This window comes from Manis javanica, chromosome 9 (assembly GCF_040802235.1).
Source record: "Manis javanica isolate MJ-LG chromosome 9, MJ_LKY, whole genome shotgun sequence".
Lineage (NCBI taxonomy): Eukaryota > Metazoa > Chordata > Mammalia > Pholidota > Manidae > Manis > Manis javanica.
In genome coordinates, this window is record NC_133164.1 from 10085785 (window position 1) to 10101637 (window position 15853).

Here is a 15853-nt window from a genome sequence, read left to right on the forward strand (position 1 = left end):
AGAAGTCTTCAAATGGAGCTAGCTTCAGAAACGTCCCCAATCCCCGTGATGTATTTTGGGCAATCTTATGAATTTGGAAAATTTATGTTTGCCTCACATTTCAATATTCATAAATGAATATTAAGTCAATTACCAAAATAAAATTATATTTCACCTTTAAGAGTCAAGATGTGGTCAAAGTTTTTGATTTCAAGGTGGAATTAGTTAAGATTAAATGAAAATGTTTGTGGACAAAGATAGATGAGAAATGAAGATACTGAATCTTTGCTGTTAGCTTGGGATGGCAACTTCCCGAGTATGTGTGTGTGCATGTGTGCTCACACATGAGCCTCAGATGGGATAGGAAAAGCAGTTGTGATGTTGGGGGGAGCACATCATAGAAAACTGTAAAGACAGATGGTGGCAGACTACAGCTATGGGGCCCACATGCTATTGTTTCAAGGCAATGTCAATCTAGGAACCCTTCTTACTGAAGACGATGTCCCCAGAACTGCCAAGTTTTTAAAATGTAGTTCAGCTGGAGATGGTTTTTGTTTTCTCATCATAAAAGTGAGGCTCCCAAGCTAAGGACTTGACTGACTATATCCCAGCATCTACTCAAGAAGAGGATCTGTGGAAAAGAGATCCGAGGTTGAACCCTCACCAGGCATAAGTCAGAAACTGAAAGATCCATGTTTGGTATTTAGATTAGAAATACAAGTGAAAGAAATAACATTACCATCAGAAATGTGCATTTCTAAAGATATTCATTTGAAAGTTTTGAAAAAAAGTAAAGCTCATGCCCTGGGGCTTCTGGAAGTATGTACAAAATACAATAATTAAATTAAGTCCAGCAGTTAAAATTCCTCATAAAAAGAAAAAGCTGGAGCGCTTCCCAATGGGGAATGCTTGACTTAAAAGAAAGGTTTTACTCTGTGGCCTGAAGGTCAACAAACTGGGACTCTGTGGGAATGTATAAAATTTCTTAAAGGAGTTCTTGGTCTTTGTTTTGCTGAAAGAAAATAAAAGAGTAAAAAAAGGACAAGTTTTAAAAATTCAAAAAAAATGAAGGTGCAGCCCTAAAATCATCACGATTTTTATAAATGCAGCACTGGAGGCTATGAAAACACGCTTTCTTTTCTGAGTACTAATCCAACACATATGCTCTTTGAGAAGGAAGGAAAAAGGCCAATGGCGCCATTTAACAAATCATTTTAAAATGTGCTCATTTTCAGAGACTGTGCATGCAAATTCATAACTCATTCATTTGCCACTTATTTTGAAAATATTTACCCTGGTCTCATAAATATATCTCAGAATTAAAAATTCCTTAGATGACACAAAGACTGATAATTTTTTAAAAAGGTTTTTATAAAGCTAAGTTGTAAAAAATAATTTTTTGGAGGTCACATCCTCAGTAATCTAAAATGGAGTTTTATCATAATTTGAAAATATCTGGTTTTCTAAGTAATAATTGTTACCTTTCTGGCAAAGCCCCCCCCCCAAAAGGAATACGATTAACAACGGGATAGAAATCAAATTTTATATTCTTAAACTTTGTTATTTATAAACATCATTCTGGGCTCCCACGTGAGCTTCAGGCTGCATATCCAAACAATTCCTACTTAAACATAAAAGAACCAATAACTAATTTGCGAGATCCTCATCTTCTTTATCGCTTAAATAAAATCTGAATGTTGGCTTTACATTAAGACAGCATGATCAAATGTAGGACATTAGGAATAGCAGCTTTGGCACCAATATTTACTTCACTGAATATAGCAGCCTCATTGGTATTTCTACTTTGATTCCCAAAGTACAATATTAGCTGTCCTGTGCACTCAGGATCTCTGCAGTAAAATGGGCTAATAAACTTCCTGTGCCAAGTTCACAGTAAATGAAGGGGTACAGAGCATTGTGCAAGCAGCTCATGACTTAAGACACCAGATTTACTTCCAAAACATGGGCACAGAACTAGAAAAAAAAAATCTACCCAATTTTATTGTTTTCTTTCCCACATTCATTAATTTTGCTTTTGGAATTGCTGGGAGAGGAATGAATGTAAAATTCTAAGAAAAGGGAAAAGGGAAGCGGAGGCAGAATGACAGCAGACAGAGGGACTAGCTGGAATGAGAGATGATACAGAGAGTGATGAAAGCCGTGGGGGTGGGGCCGCAGGCGGAGGGCTGCAGCCAGGAGAGGGGCCAGGGAGCAAACTCAGCTTGTGGGTGCACCCTGCGCCCTGAGGCCTATAGCCTGCTCCTTCACTCCTCCACCGGGCAACTCCTTAGACTCCCCAGCACATCCGCCAGCCATTTACACAGTCCCAGTGGGCAATCCTGCAAAATGTGGGAGGGATGTTTGCCAGATGTGTGACCTTGAGCAAGTCCACTAAAGGGGCCAATATTTACACAGCTCCATGAGACACACACACACACACACACACACACACACACACACACACATACTGTATTTTTTTTCTATGCGAATGGAGCCCCCTTTAGCCAGGAATCGGTACCTCATAATCCTGCAAAGGTTGATTGTCTTTATTTACAAAATCAGGGTTGGACAAAACGGTAAGCAGTTTTGCAGACAGAAAGGCTCCATAAGGGAGAAATTTCCACAGTCCAGGAATGGGTCTAGGAGATTCTGAATAACAACAACAAAGAGCCACAGTGTACGTGGAGTGTGCCCTCACACCCAGCGTGTCCACCGGGCCCACCCCATACCTTTTCCTGTGAGACCATACCTACCAATAAAAGTAAATGAGAAAATGGGGTTCACTCCACAGCCAGCTTTGCGGCAGTGGGATTCCTGTCTGTCCTGGACTGCAGTCCAGGTTTAGTACCTAGATGGAAATCATGTGACATTACTGAATGCCTGGTATCCACCCATGGTGCTAAGGACTTTTTACAAAGTACTATACTTATTCATTAGTTTTTATTTATCTCGATTTGACATTCATTCTTTTTAAAATATTTTTTTCAAATGGTGGTAAAATGCATACAACATAAAGCTCCCTGGACACAGACGGGCCCTGGAGGGGTGAGACCTTGGGCCCGGCAGCTGTCTGCAGCTGAGGCAGATGCTGAAGGAGGAGCTGATGGCTGGAGGCTGGCGCTGACCGCACTGTCCCCCACATGGCGAGTGGGGGTTCTCCGGGAACTGAGTGGCGCATTTCTGTGCCCACTACCTCCTCAGAGCAACTCTGAGTTAGGTATTATTATTCTTATAGTTGAAGAAACTGATTCTCAGAGAGAAAAAATGACTTAACCCAATAATGGTAAAAGCCAGGATCAGAACCTAAGTGTCTGATGGAGGGAAGACTCACTTCTGAATTTTAATGAACACACTTCTTGCAAGCTCTTGCTGTGCTGAGGTGAGAGATGAGCAGGAGAAGGATTGGAGACGAATGGCAAAGTCCAATATTCAGGGGGGTCTGCACTGTTTGGGGGATATACATAAAAAAGTACTACAATGGAAATCTGCTCCAGTGCAATGGAAAGATGGGGATGAGCCAGCAAATTGTCTCTGAGAAGTTGGGGAGACCTCACAGAAGTGGCCTTCAATGTAGGTCTTGAAGAGTGGTTCTGAGTTTGTTGGGTGAGGTGGAGAGGAAAGGGTTACAGCCTGTGCAGAGGCTTGCAAAGGAGGTGCTGCAGCCAGGCACAGTCCAGCGGCATGTGGCGGGGACCCCTTGAGAGAGGTGATGCGAAACCAGCGTGGAAATGCTGGCAGGGCTCCTAGCGGCTGGGGCTCCCTCACAGCAGACCTGGAGAAGCATCACAGCGCTCCTCTGGAAACTGTGGCATGAGTTCCAGTCCCCAGAAATCGATGGAGGAAACGGATGTGTCTCCTTTCCTCATTTGGGAGTTTGGAAACGCAGTTTCCCAAGAGAATCTAAGCCAGAAGTTCATGTTGGTTTTTATATTCTTCCTTGCATGGAACTCAAAACAGCCTATTAAAGGAAATTAAGCCAGACGCCTAGAGTGTGTAGTCTTCTGAAGGAACTCTCCACCACAAAGCTATCTGAGTGGAATGGTCATTTTTCTCTTGATTTTTTTACTGTATCTGGATAACTTAGGCAATATGATTTACTGCTTAAAAACAAACACAGCCAAACCAGCGATTAGCATTATGTAGAACAAAAAGTCCAGTTTCTTTTCACTGAATTTCTCCCGTTTAGCTAGATATTTTAATATCACAATACAGTTGGTGTTTGGTCTCCCTTGCTTTTCATAAGATGGAGGTTTTCCAGTGTATCAGCTTTCTTATTTATGTAATGAAGGGAATCTTGAAATGTCCTTCCAGGGTTTAGACTAATCTCTGGGACCATGTTCAGTTTTCTGTATGTTTGCCTGCTACACACAGTGGGAGACAGAAATTGATTTTGACCAATGGAGAAGTCTAACATGAGTTACAGGATCACCTTTTAGTTAATAGTGATTTGAGTAATAGTACATGTGATTTGAGAGTGGGTTTTTTACTCTTCCTGGTGATAGAAAGCTTTGTCTTTGACTTAGGGTTTGGCAGTTATACTCTGAACGTAAGGTCCCCTCTTTTTTGAATGGGTTGCTTCCTAAACAAGAGTTCATATAGAAGAAAAGTACCCTGAGTTGGCCACATTCTGCCCTAAGTCTGAGCACAGCTTTCCAATTCCCCTGTGTAAGCCGAAGGGAAAGTGGGGCCAGGACTATGTGTTTGTTCCCTTAGCAAGTCTGTCAGGCTGCTTACAAACACACAGGAGGGCTGACTTAATTCCTCAGACCTGGCTTCAGGACTGCAGCCTGGCTAAGCAACTATGGATCACAAGAAGGGGGTAGAAGGAGATGCAATAGGTGACAAAAGTGGCTGGTTTTCAAAGACTATAGTATGCAGTTTTTCAAACGTTTTAAATTTGTACTATGCACCTCTCTTGTTATTTCCCTCACCACTGTAGCCAATGGCACTCCTTTTAGTTTTGCCATTTAACATTATCTTAGGCCTTTGCTTCTCCTTTGACTTCACACAAGGGCAGTTTAATTTTAAAAGAAAACAGCATTTGGAAGCAGTCCTGTAACTTTCAGGTTAACTGTCTGGCACAAAGTCAGGCTCAACTGATGTTTGTTGAATGAATGAATGAGTGAATGAATGAAGTGATTCTCTTGAAAAAGTGTCAGAGAAATATTTACTTTCGACATTAAAAAAAAAACCCTCAGGATTATTATCACTTGGAGTATCCTCTGTGGATTTGAGAGGGAAATCAGCGATGTTGATTTTAAAGTCTTTTGAAGAAACTTTCAACCAAAAAGCCATCCAAAACGGAATGTTTTTTTTCCCTCTTGATTCTAATCCCGTGTTTGGATAAAGTGGGCAGTTCAACTCGATGGCTGAAACGCAAGGGGACGTGGATCCTCCGCAGATCCTTCCAGTCACGAATGTAGCTCCGAGCAGGATGGGGTAAGGGCGCCGGGCTTAGGGACCCGCGAGAGGAGCCCGCGCAGGTAGGGCGCCTAGGACTTCCTTCCTGCCCCTGGCCCAGGCGCCGACTGCAGGGCTGCAGAGACGCAGGGACCCGCCGGCCCCCAGGGCGGGCGCGAGGGCCCCGCGCAGGTGTCGGGCCTGTGCGCGGGGTGCGCCGGGGTGCTCGGGGCCTGGGAGACCCGAGAGAGACGTTATTGTTACACTGTAACGAGTCTGATTAACATGCTCCTGACACTTTCTCTTAGTTTCTCCGGCTCCTAGCAACAGTGCACAAAAGCGCGGGATTGTCCCGGGCTCCGCGGGGACACGGGGCAGCCTTTGATCTGCCACCATTACAGCGGGGCAGCGCGACAGGCTCGCAGGCTCCAGGCGGCCCGCGGCGGGCGGGCGGGCGAGCGGGGCGCGCAGTCCCGGCCCCCCGGGCTCCCTCGCCCCCGCCGCCGTCCTGCTCCGAGGTGCGGGTGGTGCCTCCCCGGCCCGCCACTCTCCGCGCCCCCGCGCCCCGCCCGCTCCGGCTCCGGGACGCGGCCTCGGCGGGTCCCGGCCCCGCGGGCGCACATCCTTCCGACGGGGCGCGCCTCCCGGTCGCCGGGCCCAGGCCGTCGGAAGACGCGAGCAGGGAAACCGAGCAGATCATTTGCAATGAAAAGTGCACAAAGTGAGGGCGCGAGCGACAAACAAATCCTCAAAGGCTTTCTGAAGCAAATTTTAAAAAATAAATTGCGCAGGCTTCCGTCCGCTTAGCTGAAACTCAGTTGGATCGGCGGCAAACGACCACAAAAGGCGCTGACGACAACTTCAGTTCTGTCCCACTCGGCACTTTGTATCTGGCGATTGTTACTGACTTGGAAGGAAGCACACCAGCAAATAATTGCTGGAATGTAAACAAACTAACCTCCACCAACACCCGTCCCAAAACAGCAAAAGGCTACCCGTTTCCACCGCGCACGGTTTTGGTACCGAGTTAGCTATTTGAAAGTAATTCATTTTCCATTTTGTTGGCTTTCTTAGCCTCCCGTCCCCATTCCGATTTAAAATAAAGCGCGTAAAGGAAGACTAAGGTTGGAACATTTAAATGCAGAGCCCTGCTAATTACTTTCCCCAAAAGTTGTCATGTGGAAACCTCGCGGGGGGTCGGGTCTCCGGGCTGGGAGGACAGTGTCTCAAGCCAGGAGGACAAGCTCGCGGTTACACACCGGTCCAGTGTTTCTTGCCAACATATATGTGCAGAAGATCCTGCCGGTAATCTTATAACCTATTTTGTACCATCAATTGTCTTTTAAGTAGTGGAGGTAAAAATAAAAATAAAACCGGAAGACATTTAGTTTTCCAAGACAAACGGAAACCATAAAAGCAGAATGTCCTTCATATAAAAACATGTATTCTTTTTTTCTTCTTTTAAGACATCATTAGAAAATTCAACGCTCCCAATGAAGGTCAGTTTCCCGAACTCGGGCGGAACTACTGGGTTTATGTGCAAATGACACTAATAACACATATATTTTAGAAGAGAAAAAAAAAAAAAACCCGTACATAGTCTGCCCCATTTACACAGCAGAATAAGCCAGGCAACGAGTTACTTTCAAATTCAAATCGGAGGCGGTGAAGTCTTCTATCTTGAGGACGCTTTCGCAGCCGGTCCCTGGAGGAGGGCCGGGCAGCCCGCGGTCCCACGCTTGGAGACCTGACACAGCAGCACTGGCTGCGCGGGGACTTCCCAGCTTGTGCTCCTGGGACCGGCCCGACTCCCTTGGGGTACCCCTCACCGTTTCAATAAAACATGGTTGTACTGATATAGTCCTCTATACATTAAAATGAGGTTGTCACAGATTGTCATTAAGACCTCAGTAAAACAATGAAGACATTATCGGGCACCCCCCCTCAGGCAAGGTATTAGGGGAATAAAACAACCTACACCACACGGGTCCTATTGAGATTAATGAAAAAATTATGCAAAAGAAAAAAATCTCAATATCATTTTCCTGTGACAGGGCTTTGCATACAGTTTTTTTTGCCTTGCACCTGATGATTTATGAAACTAATCTACGGTGATCACCACTGATGTTCTCAATTCAATCTTGTCCTGGCTCATTTTCTAAGTAATTGTTTCTCATTAGTTCTGATAATGTTTTAATAGTGTTACCCATAATTTAGCCCCCAAGAATTAATAACAGGGGGGTGATATGGCGAAGTGGCTTGTGATGAGCTACACAAAACATGAACAGGTATGTTTTTTAATTAATCAGATTCTTGCAAGGTCCTCTTTTTGTGTCCACTCGTGGCCGGGAGGAATTCCCCAGGCTGGGCATTCTCATCGTGCCAGGAGGGGGCAGCTCACCCAGCCCTCCTCCCCTGTGGGGCCTTCCCCACCCACGGTACCAGACATGCAGGTGGGAAGATAGTGGCCATGCCTTTTGTCTTCTAGCACCTCCATGTTCTGGAGGCATAACGGGTCTCTCACCCTGACTAAAACCTCCTCTGGGCCCTTTTAGGCTCACAGAGTGAGACCTTGGTCCAAATTTCCAGCTCCAGCGGGTCCCAGTGTCACGACCCTACCGTAATTGGGAACATAGGGTTATGAGGAAGATGGTAAGTCTGACACCTAGGGCGATTTAAACAAGGTGTTTTGTTTGAACAGAGTGCAGTTTGAGGTAAAGGGTGTGGAGATCAGTCCAAAAAGGTCAGGGGTGTGGGGGTGATGGGGGTCAGGAATCCTGGTGAGGGCCAGGCTCGCAGCACTACCCAGACGTCTTGCTGAGGGGACTGCTTTTCCTGGGCTCCAAATGCCTTCACCCGCAGCATCTGAGGTTCCGTCAGAGGGAGGGCTTGGCTCTGGGTGAGCCCATAGCCTGAAGAGCCCCACCTGTAGGATTTGGGGGTTGCCTGTGTAACTGGGATGGAGACTGGAACATCTGAGTGTCATCTTGTAAATTCCGGATGGGTCACCTGGACCAACACAAGAGGATGGGCATGGGAGCTGCGTTGAAGGGAGGGCTGCCTGTAGGGAAGTGTGAAGGAAAGCTTTTATTTTCTTCTTCTGTTTAACAGAGCTCCAGCTTTTGCTTCTAACACCCTAAGGGTGTGTGTGTATAGGACAGGCCAGAATGAGCAGGGCCTCTCTTTGCCTGCTGCCCAGTTCTCCTGGGTCTCTGGGTTCTAAGCAGACGGGTCCGACTGCACGGACAGTACGGTCCTGGATTACCCCAGGGCACTCCTGACATCAGCCCAGGTGGCACAGCTGTAACAGTGGGGCTCGGGTGACTTCTTCTCCAGCAACTGCCACCCCACTGGCCCTGTCCGCAGTCCTGAAGCCCAGTTTGGTGGGAGGCCAGTCATCTTCTAAGTGGGCTGCGATACCATGCAGGGATGGGGCTCTCCCACCTTCCATTTGGGCCAACTCTGGGATGGCACCGGGTGAAGGATGGCAAGGCTCTCATGAGGGATTAACCCAGCACACCCAGGAGGGGACATGTGCTGCCCAAGCCCAGCCCAGCACATCCCATCTCAATTTAAGAGCTGTCTCCTTGGAGTCCATGTGTCTGGGCATATTAGTTGGTCTCTCAAGAATTTATTTCCCCAGAACCCTCCTGCCTGGACCAGGTTCCTTCAGCATGCCTCTTTGAACTGGATTGCCTCCTTCCTGGCGAGAGCTGGTGTTGCATGACACCACGTGGGCCTCTTCCACTTTGCTTTGGTTCCATGGGGCCTTCCTTGGATGTTACCTTCAACTCTACTCGCCTTGTGGCTTCCTGTGGGGGCACTGGGAGAGGAAGGGGGAAAGCAGACCCCTGTGGGGCACATGGTAAGGGCCACTGAGGAAATAAGCAAAAAGGGCATAGGAGAAGTGAAAAATGAAAATAAAAACAACTGTTTTCTATTTACAGATTTAAATAAACAGAACAGCCTTCCCTGCAGTGTTTGTCTAAGAGAAGCAGCCTTGCTGCTGTGTAGGTCATGAAAAGGTTGGTGTAGAGTTTAAAACTTCCCATTCTGTTAATTTCTTAAAGAACAGTCGTCCAGAGTCTCAACACAAAAGCTCATGATTTAATGAGGAGCAGAAACAAAATCTCTGATTGTTGGTGTTTCAAATTTCATTGGCGTCCTCTGGCAAACACAAGTTGATCCTTCGAAGCTCAATACCCTTTAGCCTTCAATATAAGAGCACATGCTGAATAGGGAAGAATGGCTGGTTGTTATGTTTATTTACCCTTACTACAAGCTGGGTTAACCTCTTCAAAACAGCCTTACTAAGCCCGTTAACCACACCACCCATACGACCTGCAGCAGCATCTCTAATGTGATGCAAATCTCGCAGGGGACCATATGCACCAGCTCCGCTGCATTGTGTCTTCTTAGAGGCTACAAGTTTATTGCTGAGGGGGCCCTGTCCTGGCCATACATTTACAGGGGAAATGGCCTCAATGGCAAACAGTTAAACGGGGAAATAAAGGGGGAGAATGGATGGTCTTGTGTTTCTGAACATTTATTTTTTAATTGCTGGTAACGGTTGACCTAAAGCATTCACCCAGGATGACGGCTTTCACAGTCATCACCTAGCCGTTCACAGATAAGGATGTTTCATTCCGGACGATGGAGGTTAACTAATCAGTTTTGAAGACTTATTTTTAGAAGGTATCTCTATAAACCAATATGATATGTAACTTTTCTATGCCATCTCTGTTGTTTTATCAGATTACTAGTGAAATAAACATGACCCCTTCATTTAGTTATTTTTTAACGGCCTGGCGTTCCTTAAAATTCTTTTGGTGTTGAGTGAAAAAATGAACAATGTGGGAAACATCTAACATACTCACGTGAGGACTATAGGCGGTATATGTATTTAGGAAAAGTCTGTTTCAATAAAGACCTAACTTCTCATAGCCCATCTTTCCACATTATTTTTTCTCCCCATGAAATCATAAGTCCATATTTATAACACGTTAGTGAAAAATAAAGTCCTAAGTTTGGAACAAGAAAGAAGAAAATTCATTTTTAGAAGAGTAACTGGCTAGTGAGATACCAAATAAAAAAAATTGTGATTAATATGAACTGCAAATGGAGAAAGGTTCTAATCTGGCATACTAACAAGTTGCCTAGAGTATTATGGTTTGTCTTTAAGAAACCCACTGTATATGTTCAGCCCACCTGATGAGAGCTTCATTTAACAGATCATTTTTCCTTGATGGATGTGGCAAGCGTAACAATGTTCTGGGCTTGCTTCAGTAATGGCATGTCGATCATACTCCCTCGGAAAGTAAAGGCTCCCTGGAAAACAGAGAATACAAACTTCCTAAAAGAATGCTTGGAAATTATAGGCTTCCTTTCTGTGCACACTTGTACAACAAGAACATTTTAGATTCCACCTGAATTATACTGACTTTTCTACCCAACTTTTAAGAAAGCCAAAGTAAATTACAGGGGAAAGATTTCTTTTTTCTTCCTAAAAAGGGAAAACAAAAAACCTTCAGCATTTTAATGTACAGGAAAACATCAGACACAAGATATTGGAAACTATTCATTTAACTCTTGAAATCAAGCAGAAAACAACTGTGGAAGAAACATGTAAATCCTTCCTTAAATGGTTTTTGAAATATTGCACAAAACTTTAAAAACAGTAATATACTCTGGCAACTGATGATCATTTGAAAAAATAATTATATGATCAGTTTATTGGCAAAATGCTTCCTTCTTGCTGTAACATAATTGCAGGGTAACATTATCATGTGATGAGAAAATGTAAGGTAGGATTGTACTGAGGAAAGAGATCCTCTGTTGGTGCACTTCAAGAGGATTAGCATGACAAGGGCCACGAGTCCCGGCAAAGAAATCAGTTTGTAGAATGGTGGGATTGGAAGGAATCTCTGAGATCTCCTGGTTTATCCCCATTTTATAGATTCATTTTTTTTTAACCTTTTGCGAGTACTTACTGAATGTGTCATGTGATCTAGGTCCTGTTCTAGAATGAGGACACTGAGGCCCAGAGTAGTTAAGTGATTTTTCCAAGATCATATAATTAGGAAAAGTTAGACCTGGGGCTAATACTTGGGTCTCAAAATCTCAAGCTTCAGCAGAGACTCCCGTATCATAAGAGGGTGGTTTCTTCTCATAAGTACATCGGAAAAAGAAAAATGCACAGAAGGCAGTATGCCCAAAATTTGAGAAAATGGAAGGTAGGATTGTACTGAGGAAAGAGATTCCTGTTGGTGCACTTAAAGAAGAGGATTAGCATGACAAGGGCCATGAGTTCCGGCAAGGAAATCAGTTTGTAGAATGGTTATTTATGTTCTCCTAATCACTTCTTTCTGAGGTTTATAATCATAGCTCTTAATTCTCCTTTCCTCTACCTGCCAGCAAGGATGCTGGTGTGAGTTGGGGAGCAGGTGGCTTTTCGAGACCTAGAGGTGGAGTGGAACAATCATAATCCTTGTTAATGATCCATTTGTATATATCACTGTCCATTTCTGGACTTCCTAAATATCACCTCTTAAAAGTCAATGTTGTCATTATTCAGGACTTCTGGGATGGGTCTCCTGGGCTTTCTGGAACTTCTCATTTCCCATAATAGTATAAGTCATACATAGGATGGAGATACAACAAATTGGCAGGGAATCCTTAGCAATGACTTTGGAATTTATTTTTCAATTAAGGGAAAGACTTAAAAGCCACTGAGATTAGAATTTTCACCAGTGGTAGCTGATCTTCTCAGTTTTACTATGATAAATCTGATTCATATGAACACCTGTGTGACCTAAAACCTGGTACTGTGAGGCATTTTCTAATCCTCTCATTTTTTACTATTTGTACCTCCAGATAGGGTTCTGCCCAGTTTCATTCAGCATACAGCTAACTTTGGTCATCTCTGTGACCATGATGAACTTCACAAATTTGGTTAGAAGTTCCAAGGATGTTCCATCGATTAACATGAATGTGAAATCAGAGCGTGGGACTCATGCTGTTTTACAAGGCAATAGTCTACTTTTCTTGTTGGAGTAAATGATGAAGACCAAAGGCCTCCTGGTTATCCACCCACCAAGTGGATTATGGCCCTGTAAAACAGCACATCTGTCCTGCTAAGGCTTAAATAATACTCTGGAGAGATGAAATTAGCACAGATGCACATGAAATCAAAACAATGCACAGAAAATCAAAATGACCGTTTGGGTCTATGCCATGTTCCTCGAATCTGCTTTGGGTTCCATGTGCATAACAGGGATGGAAAATATTTCATGTAGTTTCTCAAGACAGGGAGATCATTTCTATGGTGGCAGGTTTTGCTTGACTTCCTTTAATTAGCTTAAGCTGGAAAACAAAATTCACCATTTTTATTTCTTCCTTCCTCTGCAAAATGAGGATTTTAGTATTAAGAACTAGTCTGCAGAATATGAATATCCTCCTTCTTTCAGGCTTATAACTTATAACATGGTTGGTTTTTTTTTAACATATGGATTTCCATATGAAATGTGAATGGTTTCTTGGTCAGGATTTGGAGAAGCAGTTGTCAAGAGCTACTTGGGATTGGCAGGGGAGTGGGAGTAGGGGCTGAGACAGCCCTTAGTGCATGATTTCAGACAAGTTTCAGTTTCCCAGCCCAGTGCTTTCTGGAGAAATTGGCATACTATTTCAAAAAGTACAGGGCACTTCCATCAACTTGAAGATTCAGACTGTAATTTGGCTTTAAATGCCTTTAAATAGTAACTTATTCATGGTTAACTACCTCAACAACCACAACTACAACAATAATAATAGCTATAATTTTTTGAGCAGTTGCTAGTCTAGGGACTGTGCCTGACACTTGACATGCTTTATTTCATGTAATGCCCATAACACTATGGGGGTAGATACTATTACCAATCCCCATTAAAAATTTCTTCTTTTTAATTGTAGTAAAAACACATAACCTAAAGTGTACCATCTTAACCACTTCTAAGTTCAGTAGTGTTTACAGTTCAGTAGTGTTAAGTATATTCACATCGTTGTGCAACAGATCTCCGTAAGTTTTCACCTTGCAAATCTGAAATTCTATACCCATTAAACAACTATTTCCCATCCCTCTCTTCCGATGCCTGGCAGCCACATATTTCTGCTTTCTGTTTCTATGAGTTTGTATCCATTCCCATTTCACATCTGAGGAAACTAAGGCACAAAAAGCTTAAGAAATTATATATGTCTTCCCTGTAGCTGGTAATTACGGAATTGGGACAAAACCTGGCTCTATCTGATCCAAAGTCTGTGCTCCAGGCTTATATCCTAGGCTTACTGATACAAAAGTATTCTCTTAATGGGTTCCCTGACCACCTAAAACCAGAACCATCTGAGAGGGAGAGCAGGGGAGCAGGGAGGTGACTTGTTAAAATGCAGATTTCTGGGCCCAGTCCTACATGGTTTGATGCAAGAGGCCTTGGGGTTGGCCAGGAACCCTGTGGTGATTTCAAAGCACATTCAAGTTTGAGAACCTCTGGGTTTTAGCTGCCGTTCATAGAAGTGGTCAGGTCAGCTTTGATAGGGGTATGACTCAACACTTGCCCTCAAGAAACTTACAGTTTGCTGGAGGAAACGAGGAAGAAAAGCAACAGGGGCATAAAATGCAAAAAGAATCAGAGAAAAGGCCAGTGTGATGAGCACACAATGATCTGAAGGTCTGAATGACTGCCTTTCTTTTCTAATCAGAATCGTCTTTACCAGTTTGCACTGTTCACACAGATATGATATTGTGTACCTAGGACATGTCATGCATTCCCTGCTAGAGTTGCCATGGAGTACCATACACAATGGGGCTTTTATTCAACAATTACCTATTCAATTATTTGTTGTAATAAATCACTAGTCAACCACTTTAGCACATTTTACTATAGACACGTCTGTGGTTTCAAACTCTTGGAAGCAAAGGGCAGTATCACCTTAGCATACGTGTTATCTGCATAAGGAAACAATTACTATTGGGCTGTAGTTTTTCTTAGACATGATCATTGCCTCGTCGTAAGATAGGCACTGAAATTAAATGAACTTCATGAGACTGAAGACTTTTCCATGGAGGAGAATCTGAGTTATAATTTGATGGCAAAAGTACTGATGATGACGATGGCGGCAGATGACTAGTAGTCACGTCTATGTGAAATATTAATAAATTTTGAATTCCTGGTACTTAATACTTGAGAATTTTTTTCTCCATAATACTAAAAGAGTAACTTACTAAATGGATCTAATTCTTGTCCTACTTACTTAATTTCCAAATAACTTTTTTGGGCCTTCAGGGAGTTCTCTCTGGCATTCTGATGATGGTGCTGCTGTCAGCTCTAATGATAATATTTGAGTACAGTCCTCCTTTTTCAGGGTGACAGTCTTTTCCTCTATGATCATAAGTCTTATGCCCAGTGAATTCATAATTTTTTTTTCTCCTAACAGTTCCCAGTGAATTCTTCAGACCTTTAGTCAGCATTGGCCATTATGGAATTGCTCTTCCAGGCTTGGCAGTGCCCTCTGCTTGCTAGATCTCTCAGGCCCAGCCGAGCCCTCCTGCAATACATCTCTTGCTTACTCACAAAGTCAACTGCTCCTTGACAGCCCTCCAAATGGGGGCAGGTGATGCTCTTGCAGAGACGCTCTGAGACATGGCCACCATGTCATTCTTTCTTTTCCACTGTCAACCTGTCACACATGGAGACTCCTTGGGCAGGCCCCAGTGTGGCCTTGGTCCCCTCCCAGTTCTGTGGTGATGTTCCTTGTAAGGATGTCAGTTTGGTGGCCAGGCCTCCACAGCTCACTGGGGAGCACATCAGGCTCCTAGGCTGCCTAACAGAGGTCTCGCTGAGAGTGCTGGGCCACTTCCTGGGGAAGTGCCCCTTCCTAATTGGGATCATGCTGTTATCGTTCTAAAACATTGGATAGGATCATTCGTTCGCTTAAGCCCTGCTTTGGCTCCCTTTGGATTACAGAATCAAGTGCCATCTCCTTAGTTGGGACACCAAGGCTCCCCATGGTGATACCAGGCCTTGCTTCTACTCTCAGCTCTTCCCCACACTCTCTGTTCTCTGCTCTGAAGGACCTTTCCCTGGCTGGCCAGCAAACTCCGCCTTATGCTTGAAGATGTCAGATTGTCAGATGTCACATCTGTGAAGTGTTTCTTGCCTTCCCTAAGAGAGCTAATCTCTCTCCTTCCTTTCCTTGTACAGCTCCCCATTATAGCCCTTATTACACTCTATTGTAATTATTTGTTTACAGTAATTTGGTGTCTTACTATGACATGACGCCCTTGATGGCAGGGGCCATGTCCCATGTATGTATCTTTGAATCCCCACAACCCAGTACCCATGGTTTGGAGTGGAGCTTGCCTCTTTTGTGGGACCCAACCTGGTAACCAAGGGGAGAGTGATATGGGAAGATGGCCTTGCCCATAGTCTCCACAGGCCTTTCC

The 15853-nt window shown here is 44.1% G+C and overlaps 1 protein-coding gene across 5 annotated transcripts in view; it reads right to left on the reverse strand.

Annotated features, from left to right (window-relative positions):
- Nucleotides 1–15853, reverse strand: part of CLYBL (citramalyl-CoA lyase) — a 269007-nt gene that overhangs the window by 8782 nt on the left and 244372 nt on the right. Inside the window, exons 10-11 of one of the 5 annotated variants that reach the window (XM_037024910.2) lie at nt 10588–10707; nt 1549–9254 (exon numbers count right to left, since the gene is read on the reverse strand). In XM_037024910.2, the coding sequence (XP_036880805.2) occupies nt 10612–10707 (96 nt within the window). In that variant the 3' untranslated portion in view covers nt 1549–9254; nt 10588–10611. Of the gene's footprint in view, nt 1–1548; nt 9255–9466; nt 9611–9909; nt 10708–15853 lie in introns of those variants that run through there. The other 4 variants (XM_037024906.2, XM_037024908.2, XM_073212402.1 and 1 more) reach the window with 4 other exon arrangements.